Source organism: Argentina anserina, chromosome 3, assembly GCF_933775445.1.
Source record: "Argentina anserina chromosome 3, drPotAnse1.1, whole genome shotgun sequence".
NCBI classification, from domain to species: Eukaryota; Viridiplantae; Streptophyta; class Magnoliopsida; order Rosales; family Rosaceae; genus Argentina; species Argentina anserina.
Window position 1 is genome coordinate 15,416,783 of NC_065874.1, and position 25,577 is coordinate 15,442,359.

At 37.4% G+C, this 25,577-nt stretch overlaps 2 protein-coding genes and 1 pseudogene across 2 annotated transcripts; all 3 read right to left on the reverse strand.

The window, feature by feature from the left end:
* Positions 1-620: 620 nt before the first annotated feature.
* On the reverse strand, positions 621-5,075 carry LOC126787399 (indole-3-acetate O-methyltransferase 1). Its single transcript, XM_050513293.1, has 4 exons — positions 4,943-5,075; positions 4,433-4,852; positions 1,799-2,074; positions 621-1,160 (listed from the first exon to the last, which is right to left on the reverse strand). The coding sequence occupies exons 1-4, from the start codon at positions 5,051-5,053 to the stop codon at positions 807-809; spliced, it is 1,161 nt and encodes a 386-aa protein (XP_050369250.1). The 5' UTR covers positions 5,054-5,075; the 3' UTR covers positions 621-806.
* A 9,552-nt stretch (positions 5,076-14,627) lies between these two features.
* On the reverse strand, positions 14,628-19,684 carry LOC126787393 (endochitinase A-like). Its single transcript, XM_050513288.1, has 8 exons — positions 19,208-19,684; positions 18,707-19,034; positions 17,132-18,577; positions 16,626-16,909; positions 16,358-16,468; positions 16,011-16,165; positions 15,289-15,412; positions 14,628-14,845 (listed from the first exon to the last, which is right to left on the reverse strand). The coding sequence occupies exons 1-7, from the start codon at positions 19,547-19,549 to the stop codon at positions 15,364-15,366; spliced, it is 2,715 nt and encodes a 904-aa protein (XP_050369245.1). The 5' UTR covers positions 19,550-19,684; the 3' UTR covers positions 14,628-14,845; positions 15,289-15,363.
* A 3,400-nt stretch (positions 19,685-23,084) lies between these two features.
* Positions 23,085-25,084, reverse strand: LOC126787411 (putative BPI/LBP family protein At1g04970; annotated as a pseudogene).
* Positions 25,085-25,577: the final 493 nt, after the last annotated feature.

The following is a 25,577-nucleotide window of genomic DNA, read 5'->3' on the forward strand; positions in this document are numbered from 1 at the left end:
GAGTTCAGACATAAAGGATCGAAAATCATATATAGATGATCATCATGATTTTGAAAAATGGAAAAATTAGTTATCCTTGGAGAACAATAGCCAACAATAGGAGGAGAAGAAATGAGAAATAAGTGAGTAATTTACCAAGGGTAGTCAAGTTTTACCATGATATGGTTATTTTTAACTAAATTATGAAATAAGGTTAAATATCAATTCAGGGACAAAAAAGTTGTTATTTTTCAAAATTTCTCTGTTTAGTTTATGTAAATAATTGATGCTTAGTTTGCAGCTGAAATAACTAACTACTCACTAGCAGCCTGTGACTTTGTTCCGAAAATTTAATTTAAAGTTAAGTATCTACAATCAAATGTCCAACAAATCAAATGAGATTTCAAAAGTTGTTTGGTAAAACAGATCGAAGCTAGATTTAACGGAAGCAAAGTGAATGTAGAGAACATACAACTATATAGCTATGCTATATCATATGATGCAGAGAACATAATAATAATAGTATGACGAGGGAACCAAAGTTAAATGTTTTACTACTTTATCCACCCAATTGTTTGCTTCAGAGGAACACAGTCATAAATCCCATCATGTATATTAATAATGACTACTACAGTCAATAATAGCACAAACAAACACACAAAAGATCGAGACAGAGAAGAGGATTAAGCCAACCCTCTCTCTCTCTTTCTTTTTTCTTTTGTGTTATCTACTTCTTCTGGCTACTACGCATAAAAAATAAAAATAATTATTTGTACCGCAGTCGTAGTTCACATCGTAGACAATAAGATAAATTACGTGATCATTGCTTATGAAAATGAAAGTGACGCCACTATGTGATAGAATTGTAGCTTCTCTAGCAGCTCTTTGGCATGTGATGCGCCTCTCTTATCTACTCGCAGAAATAGTTCATCGCTGAGTTTCTCGCCAATGTGTGCATCAACGAGGACTCCAGCCACACTCCGGCAGCTGTTGGCGAGGGCTCGACCTACTTCGGCTGCATCATCGGGTTGGTTCACAACAAGGGGGCTCCCTCCTTTGAAAATCTCGAGCTTGTTAATGGCGAATGAGCCGTCGGCGTCTACAACCTCTTTGAAGTCTTGTAAACTTGATGCATACACCGGAATGTTAAAAGTGTCACGTTTCTCAGCAGTGATAAGACCCTGCATTAGAGATGGTAGTTTAATTTATGGATTAATTTGAGATATAAAAGCCAATTATTTACTACATGGAAAGTCAGTAGCACAGAACATGAAGATCACGTATCACTAATCAACTGTACCACTCGGTTTAGAATGGTACTTGATTGATGGAGAAGAGTTAATGAACTCGACTCTTTGTTACGAACATTGATCCTTTTGTCTTTGATATAAGACATTATCATCCAACTCGATGATCGATAGAGTTTACATATGGGCCATCCACGAGCCGAAGTTGTTATAATTTCATTTGCCGACAGTAGTAATCAATAAATTGAGGGCTTGATCAACTTTAGTTGAGCATCCAACGACTAGAATTGGTTTACTTAATCATGACCAGTGAAAACTCATAATTAGGTCTTCTGAAATCAATAAAACACCTAATCGCATATCTTTCATATCAAACTATGAAACTCATGCATTATCAAGCTTCCTTCGAGTATTTTTCTATACGCAACTTAGTTACGCCATTAAACATTTAACGACTACGTAGTACGTACGCATGAAACTCTTAAAAATCCATGACATATGTACAGAACCAGTTAGTTATCGATAACTACTCGATATATCTAGGTAATCTAGCTATGAGAGTAAAGAAGTACCTCTTGGACAAGATCGTCCCAAGCATCCTGAAAGTGGGTCCCGAAGAGAATTCCCGGACCACCCTGGTCGGTGGGGTCGACGGAGGTCCTGCCGAGGCAAACCAGGAACATGGAGCCACCTTTCTTCATCTCCTTTGATCTTGCTCCCAGGAAATTTGCTAGGTCTTTCTGATATTGCTTCTTATAAGCCGCGGCAGTGTACTCCTCCGCACCGTGGATGAACACCCTGCCTTTGTTGTACGCCGGCGATCCCTTGTCCACTACACTCTCCGGCACCTTTACGTAGATTTCACATACGTAGTTAAATATGTATTATGCATGGTATACTTAGCTTTAAAATAGGGACACACCAAAACAAAGCATGCATGCATAAAGTAGTAAGATGTAAGATCACTCTCATGAGCAATATATTTTGTCTAATATTCTTCAAGAAATCCAGCAGGCTCACAGTGCTTTTGGTTGATCATTTTTGGTCCAACCCATTTGGCTTTATTGCCTCCATCAATTGGATCAAATGCATTGTTTCTTTTTTGGGACAACTCGAAATATGTATACTTAATAATTCTTGGGGAAATAGGAAAATGGCTTTAGGCATGCTTGAAAGTCGAAAGGAAGGAATGATTATGTGATTTAGAACCCTAATTTATCAGTACCATCAACTGGCTTAGGCAGCGAGTTGATCAGTTAGTCTCACTAGCTATAAGCTTTGCAAACAATATCTACGTACGATAAGAACAGATAAATCGTTATGGTAGAGATGTGGTTAAAATATGAGAATGTGGTGTAAAGGGTACCAATAATTACCATGATATGAAAATGAATAATGTTTCTATTTGAAAACAATTATCACCGTCTTTTACGAAATTAGCTAGGGGGCAACTATTGTCACCCTACGAATCACTGTGTTTACCCTACACGATATCCGATTTATTAAAAAATTAAAATAACCTAACCTCAATTTACATTATAGGACAATAAGTTGTTATAAATTACATTATCTATGATTAGGGTTTTAAGTAGACAAAAACAAAAAAATTAACGCATGATCATTTGCTTGTGGATATATGAATTCATACCGTTCATTGTGATTAAATTTGAAGCATATACATGAATATCAAATTAACGTTCTAATTGTAACGCAAGCGGCTTGAGGAAGAAGTCAACCTAAACATGAAGTATTCCATCTAATGCTTTTTTGCTAATTCTTTTCATATGCTTTGGGTTCTTATAGAGAAAGATTGGGAGGAAAATTAGTTGAGTTTCCGAACCAAAAAATTGTGATATCTACATAAAAAAACTAAGTGCGTATTTAAACGGGTGAACAAAGTTGTATTATAAAAAGACTAATTTAGGTACCGTAAATGGGTGGATAAAGGAAATTTAAAATCAAGAAATTATATGTAGGGTGTAAAGAGATTTTAAGGTGAACAAAGTGAACCGGGTGGCAATAGCCGCACCTAATTAGCTAACCACGAAAACGTATAGAAGCGTAGATGTTTTACTAATCAAAGTTTTTCTTACTAAGTGCAATCAACTCCAGGGCTAAAAAAAAACCCTAAAACCTCTCTCTAGAGCAAGCCGCCATTACACCACCCTATTCCTGTCAGGTGGCGGTCTCCGACGTTTTGTTGATGTTGCCAGACGGATGATGATGGCCTCCATGCTATTGATGTGCTATACTTGGGTTTAAACACATATAGTTTCTTGTTTTTTCATATCATAGCAGATCTGGAGACACACCTCACATGAATTGGTTCTGGAAGGCAAGAATGGAGGAGTTCTGGTGCAGTGCCAGAACGTGGGGCTTGGCAACAGGGCATCATTGATGAGTCATGGCGTCTTGGAGGCAGGTTTCCACACCGTTCAGGTGTGGAATCTACATGTTTGCACGTCTCCTTCTTCATGGTGGTTTGGCGTTATGCTTTTTCCGGCGATAGGTGCTCGTACGTGGTATGTCGTTGGCGGCTCACGGTGGAGGGTGAGCGTGCCAGGTACGTCTGCTACGGCTAGGTTTAGGAGCGGCCTTTTTTTGGGCTTTGTTAGGCTGTCTAGGTGGTATGGACCTTAGTCTAATTAGTTTTAGTTTTTTTTTGTTTCAATACAGTTTGTTAGGCTTTACTAGATTCTATTATTAATGTAGGATAGTGTCTATTGCTATGTTTGTATTAGTCATAAAATAAACTAGCTTAGTCGATTTGTGCTTATAACTAAAGAATAGTTCTATGTTACATGCTAATCTTGAGTTTAGACTCATAACATCTTGTCTGATGTCGTTATCAGCAGATGAGTATGTAATGGTTATTCATAACACATAAATTTAGAATGAACTTATTAATTTGTCGTAAAATAAAAAAAAAATAAAAAAAAAACTAACCACGAAAACCTTTTTTTTTTTTGAAATTTAGTTTTTGACCAACTCAAAGCCGGCTATAACAAACAGATTTTAGATAGGAAATTTGACTTTCTTTTGCTTAATGTGCGCCATATTCATTCATCGTGAGATCCTCGGAAATAATCGATCAGTTTCATACTGTATATATGTCGATCATCACCAATCTAAATTTTTTAAGTTGGTTATATTATAAGACACAGTAAAAATGATGAAGAAACTGACTGATAATCAAGAATATTCACCTGAGAAAGCCAATGCAGGGAAAACGCCGAGTGAAAGAGGTCAATCGACCTGGACGGGAAAAGCCTCCGGTAAAAGGAACCCGGAACCCCGGCCGCAAAGTACGAGCGGTGGTTATCGGCGGCGAGGCACTCCTCCATGCTCCCGGCCCCGTAGGTGGCGAGAGGAGGGAGGAGCTGGAACAGGGTGTTGAAATCATTGCTAGGGAGGTCCGAGAAAAATGCCGAGAACTCTGGCAGGTCAATACCGGAGGCCTCGTAGCGCTTCGTAATGTGCTTGATGATTACATCGATGATGTAGATGGTGTTGCTTCCGCTCGAGCAGCCCAAGTCCACAACCGCAAATGGTTCATCAGGAGAACTGAGCTGAACACTGTCTAGGGTTTCCTTGAGAAGGTGAAGCATAGATCTTGCATGAATGGCCTGATTGAAATCATATGAGAACACAATAAGAACATAGGCTAAATGAAACGGCAAAACAATTTAGTGATACTTTCGTTAAATTGCACCAACCTGGGCTTGGGAATTGTTGGCATAACTGGCTTCTCCTTTGCCTCCTTTCATGCTAAAAATCCTCTCAAGGTTTACGCTAGAGACTACAACATTATCTCCCTTTGGAGCCATCTGAATAGTATTAGATCAGAAAGAAAGAAAGAAACTTGGTGAGATTATTATGTAGAGGTTTGAAGGGGAAGTGAGAAAATGCCGAGTATATATAGACTATAGAGGGAGAGGAGAGAGAGAAAGAGAAAAGGGTAATTAAATCATCCGTAACAGTATGTTTTTAAAAAGATCGTGACAAAGAAATTATGATAAACTGCATTTATTTTTAGGAGTGGCATGATGGGGAGCTAGCTCTTTAATTGTGTTCCCTAAAGAATTTTCCATGTGCACCAAGTTGGGGTTGATGTGACATTTCTCTTCTAACAAAATTTCTCAATATTTTATAGTAGCTAGCTAATAGTGTGTATCGAAGGTTTCTAAACTTTCTATATACAACTATATGTATAACAAAAACTAAACAGAAAAGAACCACGCGCCTTTGTACGCGCCAAACCCAAACTCACATAAAAGAAAACATTGTTCCCCTCCCGTCCGACCGTCGTTGGCGCTTCTCGCCGCTACGTCTCGGATCGAGTAGGGATGTAGAGTAGTTACGGTGAAGCCGGGGTGATTTTCTCTCTATTCGGTGTCGGAGTTAAGGAGGAATGAAGTAACGTCTGGGTTGTGGATTGCCGGAGGGGCAGATTTACAAGGATCGGGTTGGCTTCTGCCATGGTCAAATCTGGATCGGGTTGGTTCTCTCTATTGGGGTCGACATCTTGGGTGGCGGTGCTTGCTTCTTCTAGTCTCTTTCGCTCTTAAATCAGATCTAGATTTGGAAGCTTTTATGCTTCTAGGGTCTTCGGCTTCTTTTTTGTTTTCATTTTGAATAAACTTCGCCTCGTATTGGCGCTTGTTCGGAGTTCGTCTCCCTTCCCTACCTTGCTCGGAGGTTTCTTGATTCCGATTTCATTCTTCTTGGCTGTCCAAGGTTTGATATTTGGTTCATGGCCTTTAAGTTGAAGCTTTGCTCTGCCCAGTGTTTGGCACGGTGGTGTCGCCATTCTGTGACACCTGCTTGGTCGGTGTTGTGGTTGTTCTCTTGGGCCCCTGTCTCTCATTTTCTATTGCATGTGTCTGTTTTGGGCCTACCTAGCTGGGTTAGCTTCTTTGGTTTGAATTTTTAGAGGTTTTGGTGTAAAAGGATTCTCAGCTTTGCCTTCTCCTTCATAATTGACCATGCTCGGATTCAAGCTAATAATGCTAGTTTTAGTCTTAGTCCCTGTTTTGTTATGTTTTTGAGTCTTGGCCCGTTGTATCTTTTTGTTTTCTAGTCAAATTTCATTTCTAAAATCCGGTGGATTAATCATCTATTAGATTATGATTCCAAACTCGTTGTAATTCTTCTTAAATAAATTAATTAATTAATCTTTGATAAAAAAAAACTTTCTATATATATACAACAAATTCAACAAGAAGGCACGACGATCTTTTAATTTATTTTCGAGAAGAGTACGTTGGGGTCTTTGTAGGGGTAGTAAGAGAGAATGTGTATATCTCTCAAATAAGGAGGTCCGCACCAATGGTTTTGGTGCGGATTTCCATTTTAAACCACTTTTCGGTCGAATTTCCTCATCTCCACCGTCTAGTATTTATATAATATTGTGTAGATCATCTCAGTAAAATTTCAGCAAATTTGGTGATCGTTAAGGTCCTCAAAATTGAAAAACAAATTGACGGACTAAATTCTGTCAAACATGAACCGTTCATGTTTTTAATAGAAAAACGTAATTTTGAGGGCTTTAACAATCACCAAATTGGATTAAATTTTGCAGAGATGATCTACACATTATTATCTAGATACTAGACGGTGGAGATGATGCAATTCGATCGAAAAATAGAAATCCGCACCAAAACAGTGGTGCGGACCGCAACCAAGAAGAGATATATATATATATATATATGTATATATTAAATGGAATTGAAAGATATATTAAATCAACCGTTTGTGTCTTGTAGTTCACACAAGAATGCATGTTTCAACTAAGCTAACCTGGGATTTGGAATTGCTGCCATTGTTGTCTTCCACTTTCAATCCATTCTTGCTCTCATCAATGTTCGTATCATTTGAAGCCATAGTAGATTATGAGAACTTTGTATGTGACTAAGGGGTAGAAATGAAAAGAAGCTGCAGGCTTACAATTTCATTTATAGAGTAAACTAAATTTGGTTACACAAAACAATATAGTTGTTAATTTGTTAAAACTACAGTTGTTTAGTCGTTGAGACTCATTTTCTCAAAAAAGAAATGAACAAAGTTGTTAAGACTAATTCTTCACATAACACTTAACTCCTCTTCATCATGTCCTTCTAGATCACTAAAATTGGATCACTTTTTTCTACAACACCATTTCCACCAAATTAACTCATCTTCCTACTATTTTCATAATTCCCCCATCACCAGAAACCATTACTAGGCACTCTTTCTTTAACATTCTGTCACTTGCGATTTTAAGACCCATCTCTACCACCACTTCCAACATTTACTTTTTACTCCTTCATTTTATTCGTTGGATATATTTTGAAAAGTTTGAGTTTGTTTATCTAGATACATAAGTTCACATTTTATTAGTGAATTTGTTAGAGATAGCTAGGGTTGATAACCCTAGCGTACGTGTATTGATGATTTTGTTTTGAAATTGTTGAAAATTCACATTGTCATTCTAATATGCTGATAAAATAATTGGATGCATTTACTTAAACCTAATTGATTTGAGTTCATTTACGACTCAGGCCACTTATAACTAGCAAGTGATGACCATAACTCCTTAAGTAGCGATCATGCCAGACGAGGAAAGAGTACACCAACCCTTTGTTTGTTTCCATTTAGGGAAACAAATTACATGTATATATGTATAGTATTATAAGCATCACATGGTTAGCATATCATAATGAGATATGAAACATTAATTTGCTAGGTTATCCACTCTTTCATTTCCCCAAAGAATCATTGGTAAATCTCCTACAACATATTATTAGAACAATAAACTGATGAACGTACATCGTAAATTTCTTAAAAAGTTCAAGTATCCAAATACTTACACCGAGACATGATTACAACGCTATCTCCTTTAAGAAAATATGGTTTATATGAGGATTTTACTCTATACGCAATTTTATTGTCGGGCCTTTATGAGGACTTCATTGGATAATGGAAATCAAAGATATCTACTAAAAGCCAAATGATGAAAGTATGGTCATATTAATTTAACCATAATCACCCAGAAATCAAGGTTCAATTTGCACCTAACCCTTTTCAAATACTCAATTAGACTTCTAGCCTTTGTAGGGTTAGTGTTGGTAAGTAGGTAATTAGCAAAAAGCCAACAAATTTCACGATAAACAAAAGTCACGGGGAGAAAATCTTCTGGCCCCAAATTGCATGCCCCTTTCCTGTCTCCCACTCAAAATTTGACACATGTCTTCTTTATTGCATCTCATCAGACGTGAGTCATGCACCCAAGGGCAGAGACAACCGGTCAACATTTGCATATATTTGGTTTTAGGTGGGGTCACATATTCCTTGTTTGGCGCAGTGGCGAGTAACTGAGTACGACTTAAAACTCCTCCGATGTGCAAGGTTCGATTGTAGCTGCAGCCTTTATTCCCCCCCCAACCTTTTCACCACCACTTAATTTTAAATTGTATTGCATGTCTTTTATGAATTTGAGGTGATTTTTTTTATAATGAATTCTTCATCTTCATATTATAACATTTCTATTTAGATATTGACATAAAATTCTGGATTGCTTTGATTAAAAAAAATTATGGATTGCTAAGATGAATTCCTAACCCAGTCATTTAGCCTATAAATCTATTTTGTGTGATTCGAAAAATCTTGTAGAATATAGAAGCATATATAATTGTAGATGGTCTCTCGCTCTTTCAACTCAATCACAATTTTTCTTTTGTTATCTTTTAAGAAATTTTACATGGTGATATTGTTTTTTTTTCGTACACCAGTAGATCTAAAATTATGTCTCCACCACTGGATGCACCCCTCAAGTTAATTATATTTGTAACAACTAATCTCATGAGATGATGACACAAGTTATCCTGTAATTGGATGGATGCGTAAACATTATAGAACTGTTGATGTAAAGTAGTTAACTACTTTCTCAACTGAAACACAAAGGAACTTATTCAAGGCACCAAGGTGCTAGTGAACCAATAATTATAACATGATCTCGGTTGTTGATTCAATCAACTCTACATATTGCACTAACCCCTATACTAACACGGTTAAGTAGAGAATACGAATACTTTTTTTTTGGATATAAAATACAATTAGTTTTAAATATGCTTTATGGTCTGGTTTTGAAGAGGTGAAGATCAATGTTTTAAAAGACTAAGGCGTAGCCGGAGCATTTTTGGAAGAGCCTCACCAAGGCGTAAGCCTTATGTATGAATTCATATACTTGTGCATTGATTAGTCTTATATATAACATAATTTGTAATAAAAATAGACATGATAAATGGTTATTCATTCATAACAAATACATATCAAAACCATGCAATTAATCAAATCACCTTGCATAACATAAATCCATATATTAAAGTACTAACTAGTCTTGAAAAAAAAATAACAATGTTTGAACTAGCTTCAAGCTTCAAAATCGTCATCATCATCAATTAGAATATCACCATTTAAATCATCATCTAAATGTAATCATCACCATCATCTTCAACACTGACACCTCCAACAACTTCATCTCCAACACCAACATAAGTTTGGTAGAGGGAATTGGTAAAAGTGGTCATTCTAAAATCTCAACCTCAAAACCTAAAACACCTTGTCCAAAAAAAATAATTTTTTAAATAAAAAAAATCTTAAATTTAAAAAAAATTACGGTCTTTGCCTTTCGCGCTTCAAAACGCGCCCTGAAACGCATCCACCTTGGTGTGCGCCTTTTAGCCTACGCATTTTACGCCTTAGGTACGCTTTTTAAAACACTGGTGAAGATTGAAGAACAACTCAACCAATTGGGTTTTCACCATCGATCTTCTCTTCCCTCCTATTTTCTTCTAAGCTTCAATCAACTACTTGCTACGGTAGAAATCTTGCAAATTACCAGGTGTTCAGATTGATCAAATCCTTTTTTTATATCTTCATGAATTTGACACTTCATATTTTCCATTGATAATATCCCTCAATTCTACTCACAAACACCCCCCCCCCCCAAACCGCCAAGTTTTGAGTCTTTTCCATCTCTGCACTTTACAATCAAGATATGGAGCTCAACAATTTTGGAATTTTAAATTTCTGGGTATGTTCTAAAAAAAGAAGAAGCAATAATTGAATCCAAGAAAAAGCAATTTTGGAATATAAGTTATTGGGTATGTTGAAAACCATTATGATTTCTTACATTTTGGAATATAGTATCTAATTTAAATTTTCAAGAAAAGCAATTATGAAATTCTAAATTTCTTGGTAGTTCGAATATAAGTAAGAATCAGAGACCATGAATTGTAAGCATCAGTCAATTTGATCGATGATGGTTAATTGGGTCGGTGTGAAATTGATTCAAATAATGAGAAAGATGTGTGAGAATATAATCATGGATTTAAGATATGATCTTTAACAGTTCTGGAAAATTGAATGGTTGCTGAGACGAAGATTTTTTGGTATATTTTTCAACTAACGGTGTTATTTGACTAACAGTGCACATGACTTGCACCGTCCATGGTGCAAATAGACATTGGTGTCCTGAATATACTCCTAAAGACTAAATTAAGATATATATATATATATATATATATATGTATTCTTTCTCAATAGTCACAAAAAGAAGATCATAAATTTCCAACATGTATAAATATATATAAGCATGCGCTATTTTCTTTGGCAATTGGCACAAGATCATCTTCCGTTTAGAAGAAATTAAATCGTACAAACAAAACAAGCAAGGAAGAGCATTATCCAAATTTTTATAGACATGCAACATATATGATTCCAAGGGTAAAGAAACAAAGGATATTACAAATTCGTGTTTGGTGATCGAACTCTTAAATTTTAAATTCTACCCTATCTTATTAATTATTGCTCTGTGCTGCTTTTCCAGAAACTAATGGTATCATATGACCTATATATGAGACTACGACCCTCTTTTTGCAGCTTCTTTCTGATGCTGTGTCGACTCAAAGTCTACTTGCACACCGCCGTGATAATCGCCGGTTCAAATGAAACAAAAGCCGGCCAACTTTCTTCTTCTTTGTCCACCCACCTTTAATTCTCTTTAACCATCTTTAACCTCCTTAGTCCTTACCCCTCAATAATACTACCCTAAATCCTACAGCTTTTGCTTTCTGTAATCCTTCCTCCCAATTAGGGCATGCAAAAGCTTCATATAAAGTCACTGCGAACCCTCCTTTTCCATCAGAATAGCTCTACTTTGCAGTCAATGTGGCCGTTGGACTGAGGGTGACTTCAATTAACCAATCCAGGCTTTAGGGTTTCTTGAAGAAAAGGGTGTGAAAGTTGAACATGGTGAGTAATAAGGTGGTCAAAAGATAGGATGGTAGTTGTAAATGCTTTTGTGCTATTGTGTCATATATGAAGCTTAATCTGTCGACTGGTTTATTTGGATATGGAGGTCAAGGATTCGAAGATGCAGTAAAATACAATTGTTGCTTGAAGGGCGGCTGGCTTGTCTCCTTCGGAGACATATGGGACCAGAATGCATGAGAGGAAAATTTCATCGATCTTTAATGTTCCTTCAAACTTTCAGTTTGTCTGAAACAGTGTCTGTGTGTATATCACCACGACATCTACTGGAGTGTAGGCAATAATTCGATCTTTACTTGTACTCATGTGACGTTTGTACAGAACGGATGTATATTGATCAAGATACCCAAATTGATCAAGATCAACCCATCAACGTACATAAGTGCATACACATTTCTATAGACTTCGTTGTCTTTTCTTAGCGAATTTGAGAGTTTCGAGTCGTCTATGAATCAATTACCGTTTCTTTACTCATCATGGCTTTCTTCGTGTGAATAATACAACAAAGGAGTTAGGTCTACGACAACATTAGAGAAGCAGCTAGGGTACGTAGAGCACTACTGCACAGTGGTGGACCTACATGAGAGCTAACCCGGCTCCAGCCCGGTAAATTTTGAGAGATCACGTTGAAAAAAAACAAAAAAGCCGGGTAAATTGAGAGAGAGAGAGAGCAGACCCAAGAGAATTTTACAGGAGTATTTTATTCACTTACCTAAAAACTGTCATGTAAAGTTTAGACATTGGTCCCCCTCTGCTACTGCAGTACGTACTTGAAGATGTTCGCAACTTGGCATAATGGTCCTGTACTCCAGATTCCAGAAGCTATGATGGGATTAGGGTTTACGAATCAATAATGCATCTTCGTCCGCCGGCACCCAACGTCAGCTAGCCAGCGAGCATAATTGGCCACTATGATAATCCAGACTTCCTACGTACTGTACTTTCGCAAAACTATAAAATTCGTAGATAGAACAAGTAGTTGATATGTCGATCGACCACTAATTACATATCACTTTCAGGTAGTAGTACGGAAAATGGCCGGCCGGCAGGGGCAACGATAGAGCAAGAACTTAAGTCTTATCTGAGGGTGGAGGCAATACGAGAAGATGCCATGCATGCCACAGAAGATATGATGATCGTTGGTTCATAGATAGGACACCAGACACAATAAATTTCTGCCCAACAACCTGTATCTGTGAGAGTGTAAGCTAATAACTACATTGGGAATGATCTGATTCTCTAGATTTTTTTCTGTGGGACAAAATTTTTAGCCTCTTAAAGGCAGACTCGGATAAATGGTTATCCACTTTCAACACGAACACCCTTATCATAGAAGGATATATATAATTTTGTAACTCATTGGAGGAACAACCTCCTACAATCATTCAAAACACACCAATAGTTTGGACCTGTTTGGTACTAAGAATGTGGAGCACAATCAAACATAAGGTTGTGTTATGTGACGACAAAGTCACAAAGACAAGTCTACGCGACTCTGTGACATATAGATATCTATGAAATCATTTTATAGGTTCTAGCCTCGTCTATATCGTAAATTTCTTATAGATAGATCCAATCTTCCAAGATACATATTCATTTTGCTATGCTTGATTGTGTTAGAAGATTGGATTTTGAATTTTCAGATATGTATATGCATGGTTTTCCTCATCTATTTGGCCCATGTTCCTGATATCTTTTGCTGATGCATCAGATTAGTGTGAAGGTGAAGAAAACCATATATGGACGTGATCAGAGACATGTATTCTAAGTTGTTCCGCCGTGCTTTGTGCTCATTGAAAGAATTAAAGATTTCAGAACATTTATATAACCTACATAACTGATGAAATCATGAAATATTAACTCTATAATGTGGGAATGTACGTTTAAGATTAACTTAGTTACTATTAGTTGAAATCGTCTCTAATTGTCAGAAAAATAATACTGTATAATTAGTCGAGCACTCCAAACTCCAAAAGTAATATTGTATCTAGAATACAAACTCAACTCGTCTATTTTAGGTTAATATTATAGATAGTTAGAATCAAAGTATAATCATATTTGAACGACTGAGCTAGCCAATTCAACAGAGTAAGAGATGTGCGTACTAGAAGCAAGCATAAAAAATCCCTGAGATTCTGACCTAGTTATAGCCATAGAAACTACTCAATCATTTTCAACGGTATTGGGAATGAGAAGTCTGCATGTAATTTAGGGTTTCTTTTAATAATTTTCTAACCGGATGTATAATCATAATTCCCATGTAATTTTGGCTTTTATGAGCTGATCTGCTGATTTCACGCACGAAGATGCACTTGCATTCTTAGCGTGCCTTTCACGTCTGCTGTTAGTTTTTCTATTGTTCCTTAAGACCTCAGTGACCGGGTATGGTGCTCCACTTTTGAAATTCACTTGCACCTTGCACCTTGCACCTTGCTGCGTGGATATATTAATTTCACTTATTTTTGTTGTTGTCGATATTATCATTGATATCGAAGATAAATCTTTCCCAAAAAGAGAGGCCCTGAACGCAGTGAAGCGGCGCTGAAAGCCCAGTTCGTGGTTCGGGTGTGCTGATGCTTTATATCACGTTCTTATAAGGGAGAGGGTTGAAAGGGTTACATGCAACTCTCTTTACAGTCGTAATCGTTCCTTGTGAGTTTGTAACCCCAGTTCGTGGTTCGGGTGTGCTGCAATGGTTGGCGAGGTAGATCTCTACTACGACGGCGACGGTGGCCTTTGCTGAATCTAGGCTGCCTGGTTGGGTTAAGTTTGCCTCATTGGCTATTGCAGCTTGCCTAATAATTCTGGTGTGCATTTATTCATCCTCCTATTTATTCTCGAATCCAAAAAACTCTCCGAACACAACAATTTTCCAAGCAAAGTGGAAGTTATCTAGCACCTTTTATATCATCTAGTCTGATATAACGATATTTCTAGTATTCTTCTAATATCCAAAAAGTGCATGCACTTCGATTTTTTTTTTTTTGAGAATGATGTTATTAGTCAGTCATCAATTCATAATTATGTCAGTGCAAGTCGGTACTATGAATCTTTTCTCCAAATAATTTAGTTTCATAAATAATTTAAAAATGATGAATTCCGTATGATTTCACTGGTAACTTTTCATTCCAAAGTGACTGCTCCAAATGGGAGAGAAGGATTACATTAAATTTTTGCACCAATCTCGCGATTGTCATTTTACATACAAAACAACTATAACCTAGTTTACATACAAAAAGATGATTTATTCCCAAAAAAAGAAAGGAAGAGATGAATATGGAACTCCATCCATTGGAAACAGAAAATACCTGTATTCACAAAAACTCAGTGAGCCACTACCATGAATATTTCTAGCAGGGGTAAGATTTATACAACTACGAATCACTTGGGAGTTGGGACTGGAAAAGATCAGAAAGACATAGTAGTTGCCCAAATTTAGAGATACTAAAGGTCGTATGTAGATCCGACGCATCTCAAATTCAAACATCAAGAACCCGACAATGACAGAACTAATGACATAGTATTAGACATTTCCTCAAACCTCTAATGTACATGCAACATAATGGTGGCACTCCAATAGGTGTATATTCACCAAATAATTATCATTAGTTAGCTAAATAAAGTTGTTCTACACAGCATTAAATACTAGTCGACTTCACAGGACCGCAAAGGAGTATTATTCAATACAATTAACTAAAGCAATAAGCAGAGCTACAAAATATACAAAGATATCACAACGTCTTTCGGATACCTGATCAAAGAGTGCATGACCAAGTTGCCACAAGGGTAAGAATAGGAAACCACCAGTACTGCACTTATATCAGGATTATTGGGAAACAGGCTGCAATAATCCCTTGGACTCATCATAATTCCATCTGCAAATATATAAGAACATACAATCATGTATCCATAAAAAACCGGATTATAATATTCCCCCCAATATGGGATGAAATCTAAGAAATAATATGATCATTTTACAGTGCCAACGTTTTGTGCAAGCGGACACGCGCAACCACCCATGTATGCAAAGCAGCAAATCTTTTGCAAGAAATGAAAGAGCTCGATCTTTGTTTCTTTGGTCTTGGAAAGAGTTTGATCTTTAGCCCGAGATAATGTAACATAAAAAGGTGAATTAGGGGAAGAAAATCACAGTATAAGTATATAACTCTATCTATATGACTGCATGGTTCAAATGAACGACAAATCAACTATTAGATAAAGTGGTTCAGTAAACCATGTATTCAAACAATGGCGACGTTTTACAGTAGATTTTTGAAACACTACGCAAGGTGCACCCCGTGGGATCCCTCCACCTGAGAACTTGAGGGATCCCTTAGTGGAGGTGCACCGAAAACTCAGTCCAACAAAAAAATGATCTGTACACACAAAGAAATGATCTCTACTCTTCATTTAGAATACATGTACAAAACTATGAATTATTTGGATGATATGTAAGAGTTGAAGGAGTCATACTTGCACATGAAAACTGGTCGTAGTTCATTATTTGAATCATCTCCTAATTGGCTCCGTCTTTCAATTTCTTTATTGAACTCAGCAAGAGAAAGAACTTTGCATGGTCCTATAATGACGCCCGCCATTACAGTGCTTTCATGATTAGATTCATACACCTGTTATGGAAAAACAATGTTTTTAATATGGCCTTCCATAGATAAAAATAACTAGGAATAATATAATTGAAGAAAAGTTATGCTACGAATAGTGTGTAACAGGAATTACACCAATAGAAATATAAACACTACGAGTATAAAACATTTAGCAAGACATAAATACATATACAATTATGTATACAAGAAGTGTACCTCATTACTTTCAGGTGTAGGTGCATGAACAGTCTCTGGTATGTCAGTAGGAAAGTAGCAACTGTTAACAATAACCCACTTTGACCCCGTTTTCATATCCTCCCACAATGACTGCAAGGAGATGAAGAAGCTTCAAAACACAATCACTCATAGCTTGGTGACAGAAATAAAAGTTCATTTACAACATGACTGACGTACATAATAACATTATTATAACATTCAAAATATTAAAATACAGCAACCAAGGGATGGTCCAATAATTACTTGCCTGAAGCTTAGAGGGTATCAATATGCCATGACTAGACTGTAAGAGAGCATGTTCTTGTAGCTCATATGTTACTCCATCTATGCGACAAGAACGGTAAAAGTGTTTTTCACTGACAATCTGAATTGGATCACCGATCCATTCAACAGGTCGCAAGCCATCGGATGTAACTCCAGAATGCTCTAGTGTCCCACTACTAAGTACAAGACTTTCACAAGTATTCTCTTGTACATTATCTTGGTCATTGCTAATGGAACAGCTGGGATCTTCTTTGCAGATCGGAACCCCTGCTAGGTCAACAACAACTTCTGAGTTAGAAACGAGTAGAGAATGAACATACTTATCATTACCTATATTGGGGAAGTCAGCAGAATATTCTGTTTTTGATTTATAAGGAATCTTATCTAATAAAGATAGTTAAGAATTATCAGTTTGTTGGGAACCACAAAGGAAACTTCTAGGACGAGGTTTATCATCCACACTTTTACTGCTTGTTGAGCAATTATTACCTTGCATTTCTCTTTCACTTGAAATACTTGGATCAGCATCTTTGTTGGATAAATCAGCAGGAGGCTCTGCACTTGATTCAAATAGTCTAGATGATTCAGAAGTATCTTGAGTGGAATTTTCACCAGACATGAAACATCCAGAGAGAGGTTTCTCATCTGTATCTTGACTGCTTGGTGGAAAATTATTCCCTGGTGCTTCTGTTGCACTTGAAATATTTGGATCAGAATCCTTGTAGCATAAATCAGCTGGCGATTCTGCCCTTGGTTCAAAAGGTCTCTTATCAGATTTGGATGAATCAGAAATATATATCTGTTGAGATGTACTTTCATCAGACAGAAAACTTCCAGAAAGAGTAGTCTCATCCATATGGTTACTGCTTAATGGAAGCTTATTGCCATCAGTTTCACTTGCAGCTGAAATATTGGGATCAGCATCTTTATTTGTTAAGTCAGAAGGTCTCCTATCCGATGCAGATAATTCAGGAATACTGATTTGTTTGGATGACGTTTCACTTGACAGGATACTTTCAGAAACAGGTTTCTCATCTGTATTCACACTGCTTGATGGTACATTATATTCTTGAGTTTCTCTTGCAAATGGAACTTCAGGATCTGTTTCCGACTTGACACTGTTTGTGCTCATACCAACTACATGAGCAGGATTCTGTGAAACAGAGGTTACATGTGCATTTACCTTCTGCTCATAGATCTTTGGATCTAAATCTCCGACTTTATTCCCCGAGGACCTCTGAGCTACAGCCATGCTGGAAGGGACGGTACTGGAAGGGACCATGCTAGAAGGGACGGTACTAGAAGAGACCGTACTGGAAGCAACTGTACTGGAAGGGACCGTGCTGGAAGGGGCTTTTAACTGTATATTACTTCGCATAACACGCCCGTACTTAGGAGGCAAAGGCTTGCCATTGCTTAGCGACAAGCATCTTGCACAGTGCCATTCACCTCTAGGAATCCCTCTCTGGTTAGGTGATTGTGCACATGCAATGTGATATCCTTTTTCACATGCATCACAGATGAGAACATTATCTACCTCATTGATGCTAACCTGGCAAGTTTGGCAAGTCAAAGCCTTACTCATGTAATCCCTTGATGGAGGGATCCATGTGGGATGATCAGGAAGCTGTGGTTGCAATATTTTCTGAATAATTTTCGCAATTTCATTGTGATTAGTAGGAAGTGACGAAGTTTGAATAAAGCGAATCTTTTGTGAAGGCTGGTGTCCGCCAGGCACATGTCCAGAAGATGGCTGAGAGGCAAAGGACCTAGAATTCAGATCTTTTGCTGATGAAGTCATTGGTGGCTTACCCATACCAGCAGTCCCTTCAACCCTGACAGAAGTATGATTCGGCACCTTGTTTTCTGGTCCACTCAGAGTTTGAGTTGACCAAGTTGAAGCATTAACAGATGGATGATTTGCAGAAGAATTCGCTGCACATGGATACATATAATATGTAAATACTTTGATATGCAGAGAGAAGACAGCATTCTAATAAGTAAGGTAATTACTTTCAAAGAATGGCACCTTACTACAGACTAAAACTGAACAACATTCGTTACCTTGCACTTGATACGCAAAAGACCCATTGGCTCCTCCATCAGTTCTTGACTGTACTCTTTCCCCTCTAGGCAATGCTGGGGAAGATGAATCTCTTCCGGGGACACTGCCAGAACCCACGGACAACTGGTACTGTGCAGATGCAGGAGTCGCTGTGGAAACATGAACAAGAGGAGAAGCCACATAACCACCTGTTGCCATTGGTGCGTGGTTGGGGTTATCTGTTGACATACGAGCAGTATGTGGCATCCCAGGGCTTTCAGCTGCTGCATTAAAGCTTATTTTTAATGGTTGAGAAGGATGTGCAGCATATTTCTTTGACTCATCCATCTACAAAAATTCCAACAGATTCTAAATAAGAGACTTAATTATTCAAAGGCACCTATCTGCCATCAAACAAGATGTTTGCCTACAGAGTCATGCTAAAACCAAACCACTCCAATACCATATCGAACCCAAACACAAAATCAAATATTTAACGTGATAACAATTCGACTCCTCACCTTCCTCTTAGTCAACGCAAACTTCTCCGCCACAGTCAATTTCGGACCTCGAAACCCTAACCCCTGCTGCTCCTTCAGAATCGCATTCATCCCCAAATTCTCAATCACAGCCGCAATCGCATCCCTGGCGACAATCTCCTTGGGCGGCAAACCCTCGCAGAGCTCGACGAGCTTAGCCCTAGCCTCCTCCATGAGCCCAATCTCCGGCTCGGTCGGCTTCTCGCCGCCTCGAATCTTGGCCAAGGTGGACAGAGCCAGCACAATCTCGGCGACTCGCTTCAAGTCCGCATCGCATCTGGGCTTCTTAACAGGGGAAGCCACCGGTTCGGCGTCGGGATCCATGGATGGTTCTTCAGAGAGGGGGAGGCGGAGGAACCCTAGGGGTAGGGCCGCCGGGTTTGAAAAGGAGGGAAATTGGCGGGTAAAACAGATTGGGTTAAAAAGGGGTTTGTATTGGTTAAAATGAGGGAAGGAAGGAAGGAAGGAAGGAAGGAAGGAGTGAATGGGTTCAAAATCTCAATGGGGGCGAGGGAGAGAGAGAGAGCAGAGGAGAGGCGCAACACAATGCCGAGGGTTATTTCGTCTTTCGATGTATCTATGTCAATGACCCGGGTCGGTTAAGCTGCACCCGGTTTATATTGGACCTTCTATTTATTTTCTTTTTCTTTTTTTAATCGGAGTGTGGAACCAGAGTTAGTCTCGAAGTAGCGATGGAGGATTCGGTGCTCGAACGGTTAACCAAGTGTAGAGCAGTGACAGTAGTTGGGGTTTCGGTTTGGAGGTGGTTTTAATTGAGAGCAGGAGGTGTTGCTTTTGGGGATCTTCTGCTTCAATTTGATGTCGATGATTGGACTTTGAGCGAGGATAAGATAGACAAGATGGTGATGCTCATCGTGCATAATTTTGTCTTTGCCCTTTTAACATTAGGGCTAACAGAATTATCAGAAAAAATCTCAAGCATAATTTTGTCTGGGGCCTTTAGATAGTAGATCTCCCCAAAACACATTGTTGCGATCATACGCCAAGTTAAACTTGAAAACAAACTTTTGTTTGGTTGAGACAACACCTTGATGCCGCGCTTGAGAACCAAACCCTACGAAATTGGGATTACAAATCGCCAATGGTATAAGATTTGGTGGTGAGAGGCTTGGCAAGGAGGTAGAGTATGGAATTGGTTCACACCTTTGTTTCCTTGTTCATGTATGAGATGTCGATCACGTCGTCCTCATCTCCCAGTGCGAGCGCAAGGGAGGCGACAAAACTTGCCGTCACCAATTCAAGGTTGGAAGACATGATTGTGTGATGGAGGAGGGATGAGAATCACGACTAACGCCGTGAGATTTTTGGTTTCAGAGACTATTAAAGCACGGGGGCTCTATGTGCGGCTAGGTTTTGATACCTAGCAATACTCTTATGGTGTGTTTGGATGAACTTTACTTAAAATAAAAGTTATATTTTAAGTTTTTAACCAATATGAAAAGAATCAAGAAGTTTTATTTGCAAACAAGATTTTATGAAATGAATACAAAGTGACTGAAAACTACAGTAATTGATATGTGATTGTTACAATCGAGTTAATAATATCAAACTTTCAATTCAAAGAGGATGCAAAACTCATTGATTGATTTTTTTATAAATTGGAAAAATGACAATGACTAATTGTTTTGTATGCATCCTAACATAAATGAGGTAGCCTTCTGTCTAGGTGAATCCAACATGTTTTAGTCATTACAAAACCATTAATACTGTCAAAAGGTCACATGCAAAACTAGAAGAAGCAAAAAACGAATGCAGACTTCAATCAATCCTGATCCAAATCTGTATCAATATTATATCCTTCTGCATGGTACTTCGCAAGAATCAATTCTTCTTCACTTATATTCTCTTCATGCTGTACTGTCTAAAAAAAAACTGTACGGCTTACCCCCATGAATATGTTGGAGAAAATCACTATCTCGAAGCAAGTTTTGTAGTGATGATGTCCCCTCAATCAATGGTCTAAATATCGTTTTCGGCATCGTATCGGTCGAGAGGTAAAACAATATATCGGGGGATATATCGGTTTTATCGGGGATATATCGATTTTATCGGATTTGCTTATTTTCAATAAAATTTATAAAATTATACTTTAATATGTACCAAATAAACTAAAAAAACGGTATTAAGTAAACTAAAGAAAATAAATACTTGATTTAATGACAATTAAAGTACACGAACGACATCTAATAATAAAAATAGGTATTTAAGAATGATTATTTAGACCTGAAATTCATCATATATATATTTAAAATTTATATAAATTAAAAATATATATGAAAAATGAAAAAAAATATAAGTTTTGCAAAAAAAGAGGAAATAAATATTAAAAAATTAAAAAAATTGAAAAAATAAAAAAAAATCAAAATTTGACCGATATTTGACTGTTGACCATCATTTTTGCGTTGACCGATAAATTTTGACCGATATGCTCTTATCGTATCGGATTCGAAATATCAGCGATATATCGGCGATATCGCCGATATTTCGAACAGAGCCCTCAATTGGTTTACCGGCTGTGTGGACACTTCTCACAATTGGTTTCTTCAGAAGTTGCAACGAACACAAGAAATACTCAGAATTTTTTATCTTGAACATGGGTGATTGAAGTATGAACTATGTCTCTGATCCATTAGTAATCTAGCCAATAATCGATGTCTTGCGTGGAGACTCTGCTCTTTTCATACACAAAAAACAATAATTTTGGGTTTCGTGCCTTCATAGTCTGGAAATGGTTTAACATGCACTGCCTAAATGTGCATTCACTAGACCCCGCCTTGTCTCCGTTCCTATGATGCCCCAATATGATCTGGCTCCTTGCTTAAAACTTTTATTTTAAGTGAAATTTTACAGAAATAATTTACATATTAGACTCTAAAAATTAAACGGTAGAGATGTAAAAATATAATCGAAAAATTAGTGAATGAGTCATCCATTTAAAAGACAAAAAAATGGATCGTTTAGTGGAAGTGCCATGTATATGTGTTTGACCCCGTTCAGTGATGTGGAACCCGTTACAGTATGTTGGAAACATAAACATGATTTTTTTTCTGTGGAAATAATATAAATTAAATAAATTAACAGCCATAAACGAACCATTAAGCTCACTCTTGATCCACCATGATGTGTAGGATCATTACAAATTGCAAATGTCCATTGTTTTTGAGTAAGAATGATATTGTGCCAAGCAAAAATCTTTGCAAGTCAGCGTTGATCAGATTCAGCGGAGTAAGATTACTAGGAGTTGCAACAAAGTTGCTCATGGTCCAGCAAATAGGGTCCTTCATATTTCTAGGGTTCAGTTTTGGCAAGAGGAGAGGACATTCATGATGTAATTTTTGACGAATTAAAGGTGTGGTATTCTTAGTTACTTGTCTATGAACAGGGCCTCATTTAGCTAAAATTTTATCCGTCGGTATTAATAAGTTTATAATTCTTGAATCTTAATTTGACTACAAAGTACAAACTGACTAGCATCACTATAGTCAAGGTCCTCAAACACCATAACGTTTACAACGTAGGATTTTTAATAGTCCCAACTCACCGGCAATCCTTCAACGCATGCGAGTGATTATTAGGAATCGTTTTTCCTTATACTTTGAGCATTGAGTAACTAAAACTTTTTGCATGAGAATTAAAAAAAAGAACTGCATTTACAAGAAAGCAAACTCGCTGGACTAACCTCAGCTTTTAACTAAGGTTTCAACAATGATCTAATGTACAAAAGTTAGAAACTAGCCTTGGCTTCTATAAACTACTACATTGATGCACACAGCAAATAAGCACCGACACTACTGTATATTGGTGTATAACTCTGGTTTGAACGAACATCCTTCTGACAATGTTTCGATCATTGTTTTGCAAACATAACATTACTGTATATAGTAAGCCTTGAATTGGCGGAGAAGGTTTCAGAATTTTGAAGGGTAAATCCATGCGGAAGTGGTAGAGGTAGTCCTTTCCAGAGCCATAAATTCACATAAGGCACGACAACAGTTTTGAGGATTGTCGACAATACTGCCTGAAGTATATAGTTCTTGATGAAGTTGATACAAAATAGAACACAATAAGAGGAAAGCAGAAACTTTCTCAAGTACTCCAGGCTGTATGTTCAAAGATGCTAAAGACCAGCTAATTCACGAAAAAATCCAAGCTGATATCAGGCTCAGTACTAAAACTCAACTCTTACGGATGAAGTAGATATAATTTCTGCAATTACAATCAAGCATGTACTATTGTAAGATTGTGCTCCCACATAAAAAAAAACAGGACTGCTCTGCTGACCAAACCGCAATAACAATACTTTGATGTTTATAAGGTGGCTGAGAGCCAATCACAGCCTTATATAAAGAAGGGCACTTTCTTGATATATACAAGAATGTACGTGAACCAGATGCATGTGTATGTTACCAATTTTGCTCCACTTCAAAGATGCGGTAAAATCATTCAATTTAACAATACCAGCTAGTTTATTCCTCAGGATCTCTGGAGTACAAGAAGCATGAATGTGCTGCATTAACAAACCGCGAGTGGAAAAACAAAATGAACAATTAGGCACAAAGGAGTAAAAGCTGATGTAAAATGGAGTGCTAGAGTTAACCCGAGTATGCTTGCATTAATTAAGCATAGTAGCATACCATCGTAATACACGCAACTGGTGTTACTTCATCATCTATGACATCAATGGTCACATCAGAGTAAACAGTAATGTCAATGCCATTGTTCACAACTTTAATGCTTGGTTGAGAAGATACAGGAGCATTAAGATCCATATCCTTGTTTGGATACTGCTTGTACAGTACGTTGAGGAACAATATATCTCCATCCAGCAGTGTTTAACAGGGATTGATCTGGTACTTTGTTAATAATCCAGTTCAAATAGTTTGCCTGAACTCATAAATGAGAAAAAAAAATTCAGCTTGTATCCTTGCAACTTAAATTCTATGCTATAGAAGTGCCAATCAGGCAAGGCAGAGACAGTTAGTAGTGACTAGTTTGGTAATTTCAGATAATCTGAGAAGGAGCCGTATGCAAAGAACGGAGATCAATGACCATATAAGCATTAAAATTATATCTGTCCAACATATGATCATATAACAACCATTTTCAGTATTTTCCGGGAAAAGAATATAATGAAACTTACATTGAAATAGACCAAACACACCGAGTTAAAGACATCTTCATGTAATGATATCTCAGCCATCTTAGCTGGATCACTGGGCGGAAGAGGATCTACTGAACCTTTATGGTTGAAGCTGGGTGCTAAATCATCACTAGGAGCTGTGAATAGACCATTAATCTGAAATTCAATGGAATACTTATTCAGCACAGGATTGTCCACCAAGGTGACATTCAAAGCAGCAACATCATCCAGCTCAATTTGCTTAGGAAGCGATTGTAGTGACGAGGGATCAACCTTTGACTTTTCTAGATATATTTTCTTCAACTGCAGAAACTATTTGCCCGCCGAAAGCATCTACTAACCTGAAAGACGGTAAGAGGGATCACGACTTTGAAAAGAAAATATCAGATTACATGGTCTCAGACTCTCAGTTGACAGACGAAGATTCAACTATTAAAAGGGAGGAGAGAAGGGAAATGTAAGGATAATTAACAGAAACAAAGAGGCATATTTATCTGCCACGCAAAATCTATTAAGAGAATCGCATACCCTTGGTTAAGCCAAGATGCTCCGCCATCTAACTTGATGGAGATATCTTTCACATAGCATCCACAATCCAAAACAGACAGCTTAAGACTTCCTTGTTGGTCTTTCAAAGCTAAGGTAACACCAATTTCCATACCTTCAACCTTTTGGAGAAGCAAAACCACTTTATAACATATTTAAATCAATAGTTGGAGGGAGAAAATAAGAGTGAGATTAAAAGAACCGATCATCTTTACAAGTACAATAGGAAGCCAGATATTGGTTCAGGATTCAAAGTTTTTATCTGGTATAAATTGAAGTTTTAAAAACAAATTATCTTTACAAGAACAATAGCATGCCAGATACTGGTTCAAGATTTTGAGTCATTTTTATCCGGTATCTATTGAGGTGAATGCATCTCATATTCTCATTTCCTGTATGGCAGTCAAGATTGAATCTTAAATCAATCAAGCAAACTATTCCTTTCATAAATTCAACAGCAATGATAGTATATCATGCTTCACTTTAAATGATCATGACATACTGCAGCATATAACAGCGTTTGACCACAAAACCATTTCCCATATCCTTAGATTTTTAATACTACACGATAGACGTACTTTCCGCCTAATTATCCTGTGAAGCCCGCAGAGTTTTGAATCATATAGACCAGAAGAACCACTGAAC

Excerpts from the sequence above, each read along its gene's own strand:
- LOC126787399 (XM_050513293.1), bottom strand. The coding sequence starts at position 5,053 with ATGGCTCCAAAGGGAGATAATGTTGTAGTCTCTAGCGTAAACCTTGAG. Across the intron at positions 2,075-4,432 it reads CCCTGCATTGGCTTTCTCAG|GTGCCGGAGAGTGTAGTGGA; the intron begins GTGAATATTCTT and ends ATCTACGTAAAG. Across the intron at positions 1,161-1,798 it reads GGGACGATCTTGTCCAAGAG|GGTCTTATCACTGCTGAGAA; the intron begins GTACTTCTTTAC and ends TCTCTAATGCAG.
- LOC126787393 (XM_050513288.1), bottom strand. The coding sequence starts at position 19,549 with ATGGATCCCGACGCCGAACCGGTGGCTTCCCCTGTTAAGAAGCCCAGA. Across the intron at positions 18,578-18,706 it reads TTTTGCGTATCAAGTGCAAG|CGAATTCTTCTGCAAATCAT; the intron begins GTAACGAATGTT and ends ATCCATGTGCAG. Across the intron at positions 15,413-16,010 it reads CGACCAGTTTTCATGTGCAA|ATGGAATTATGATGAGTCCA; the intron begins GTATGACTCCTT and ends ATATATTTGCAG.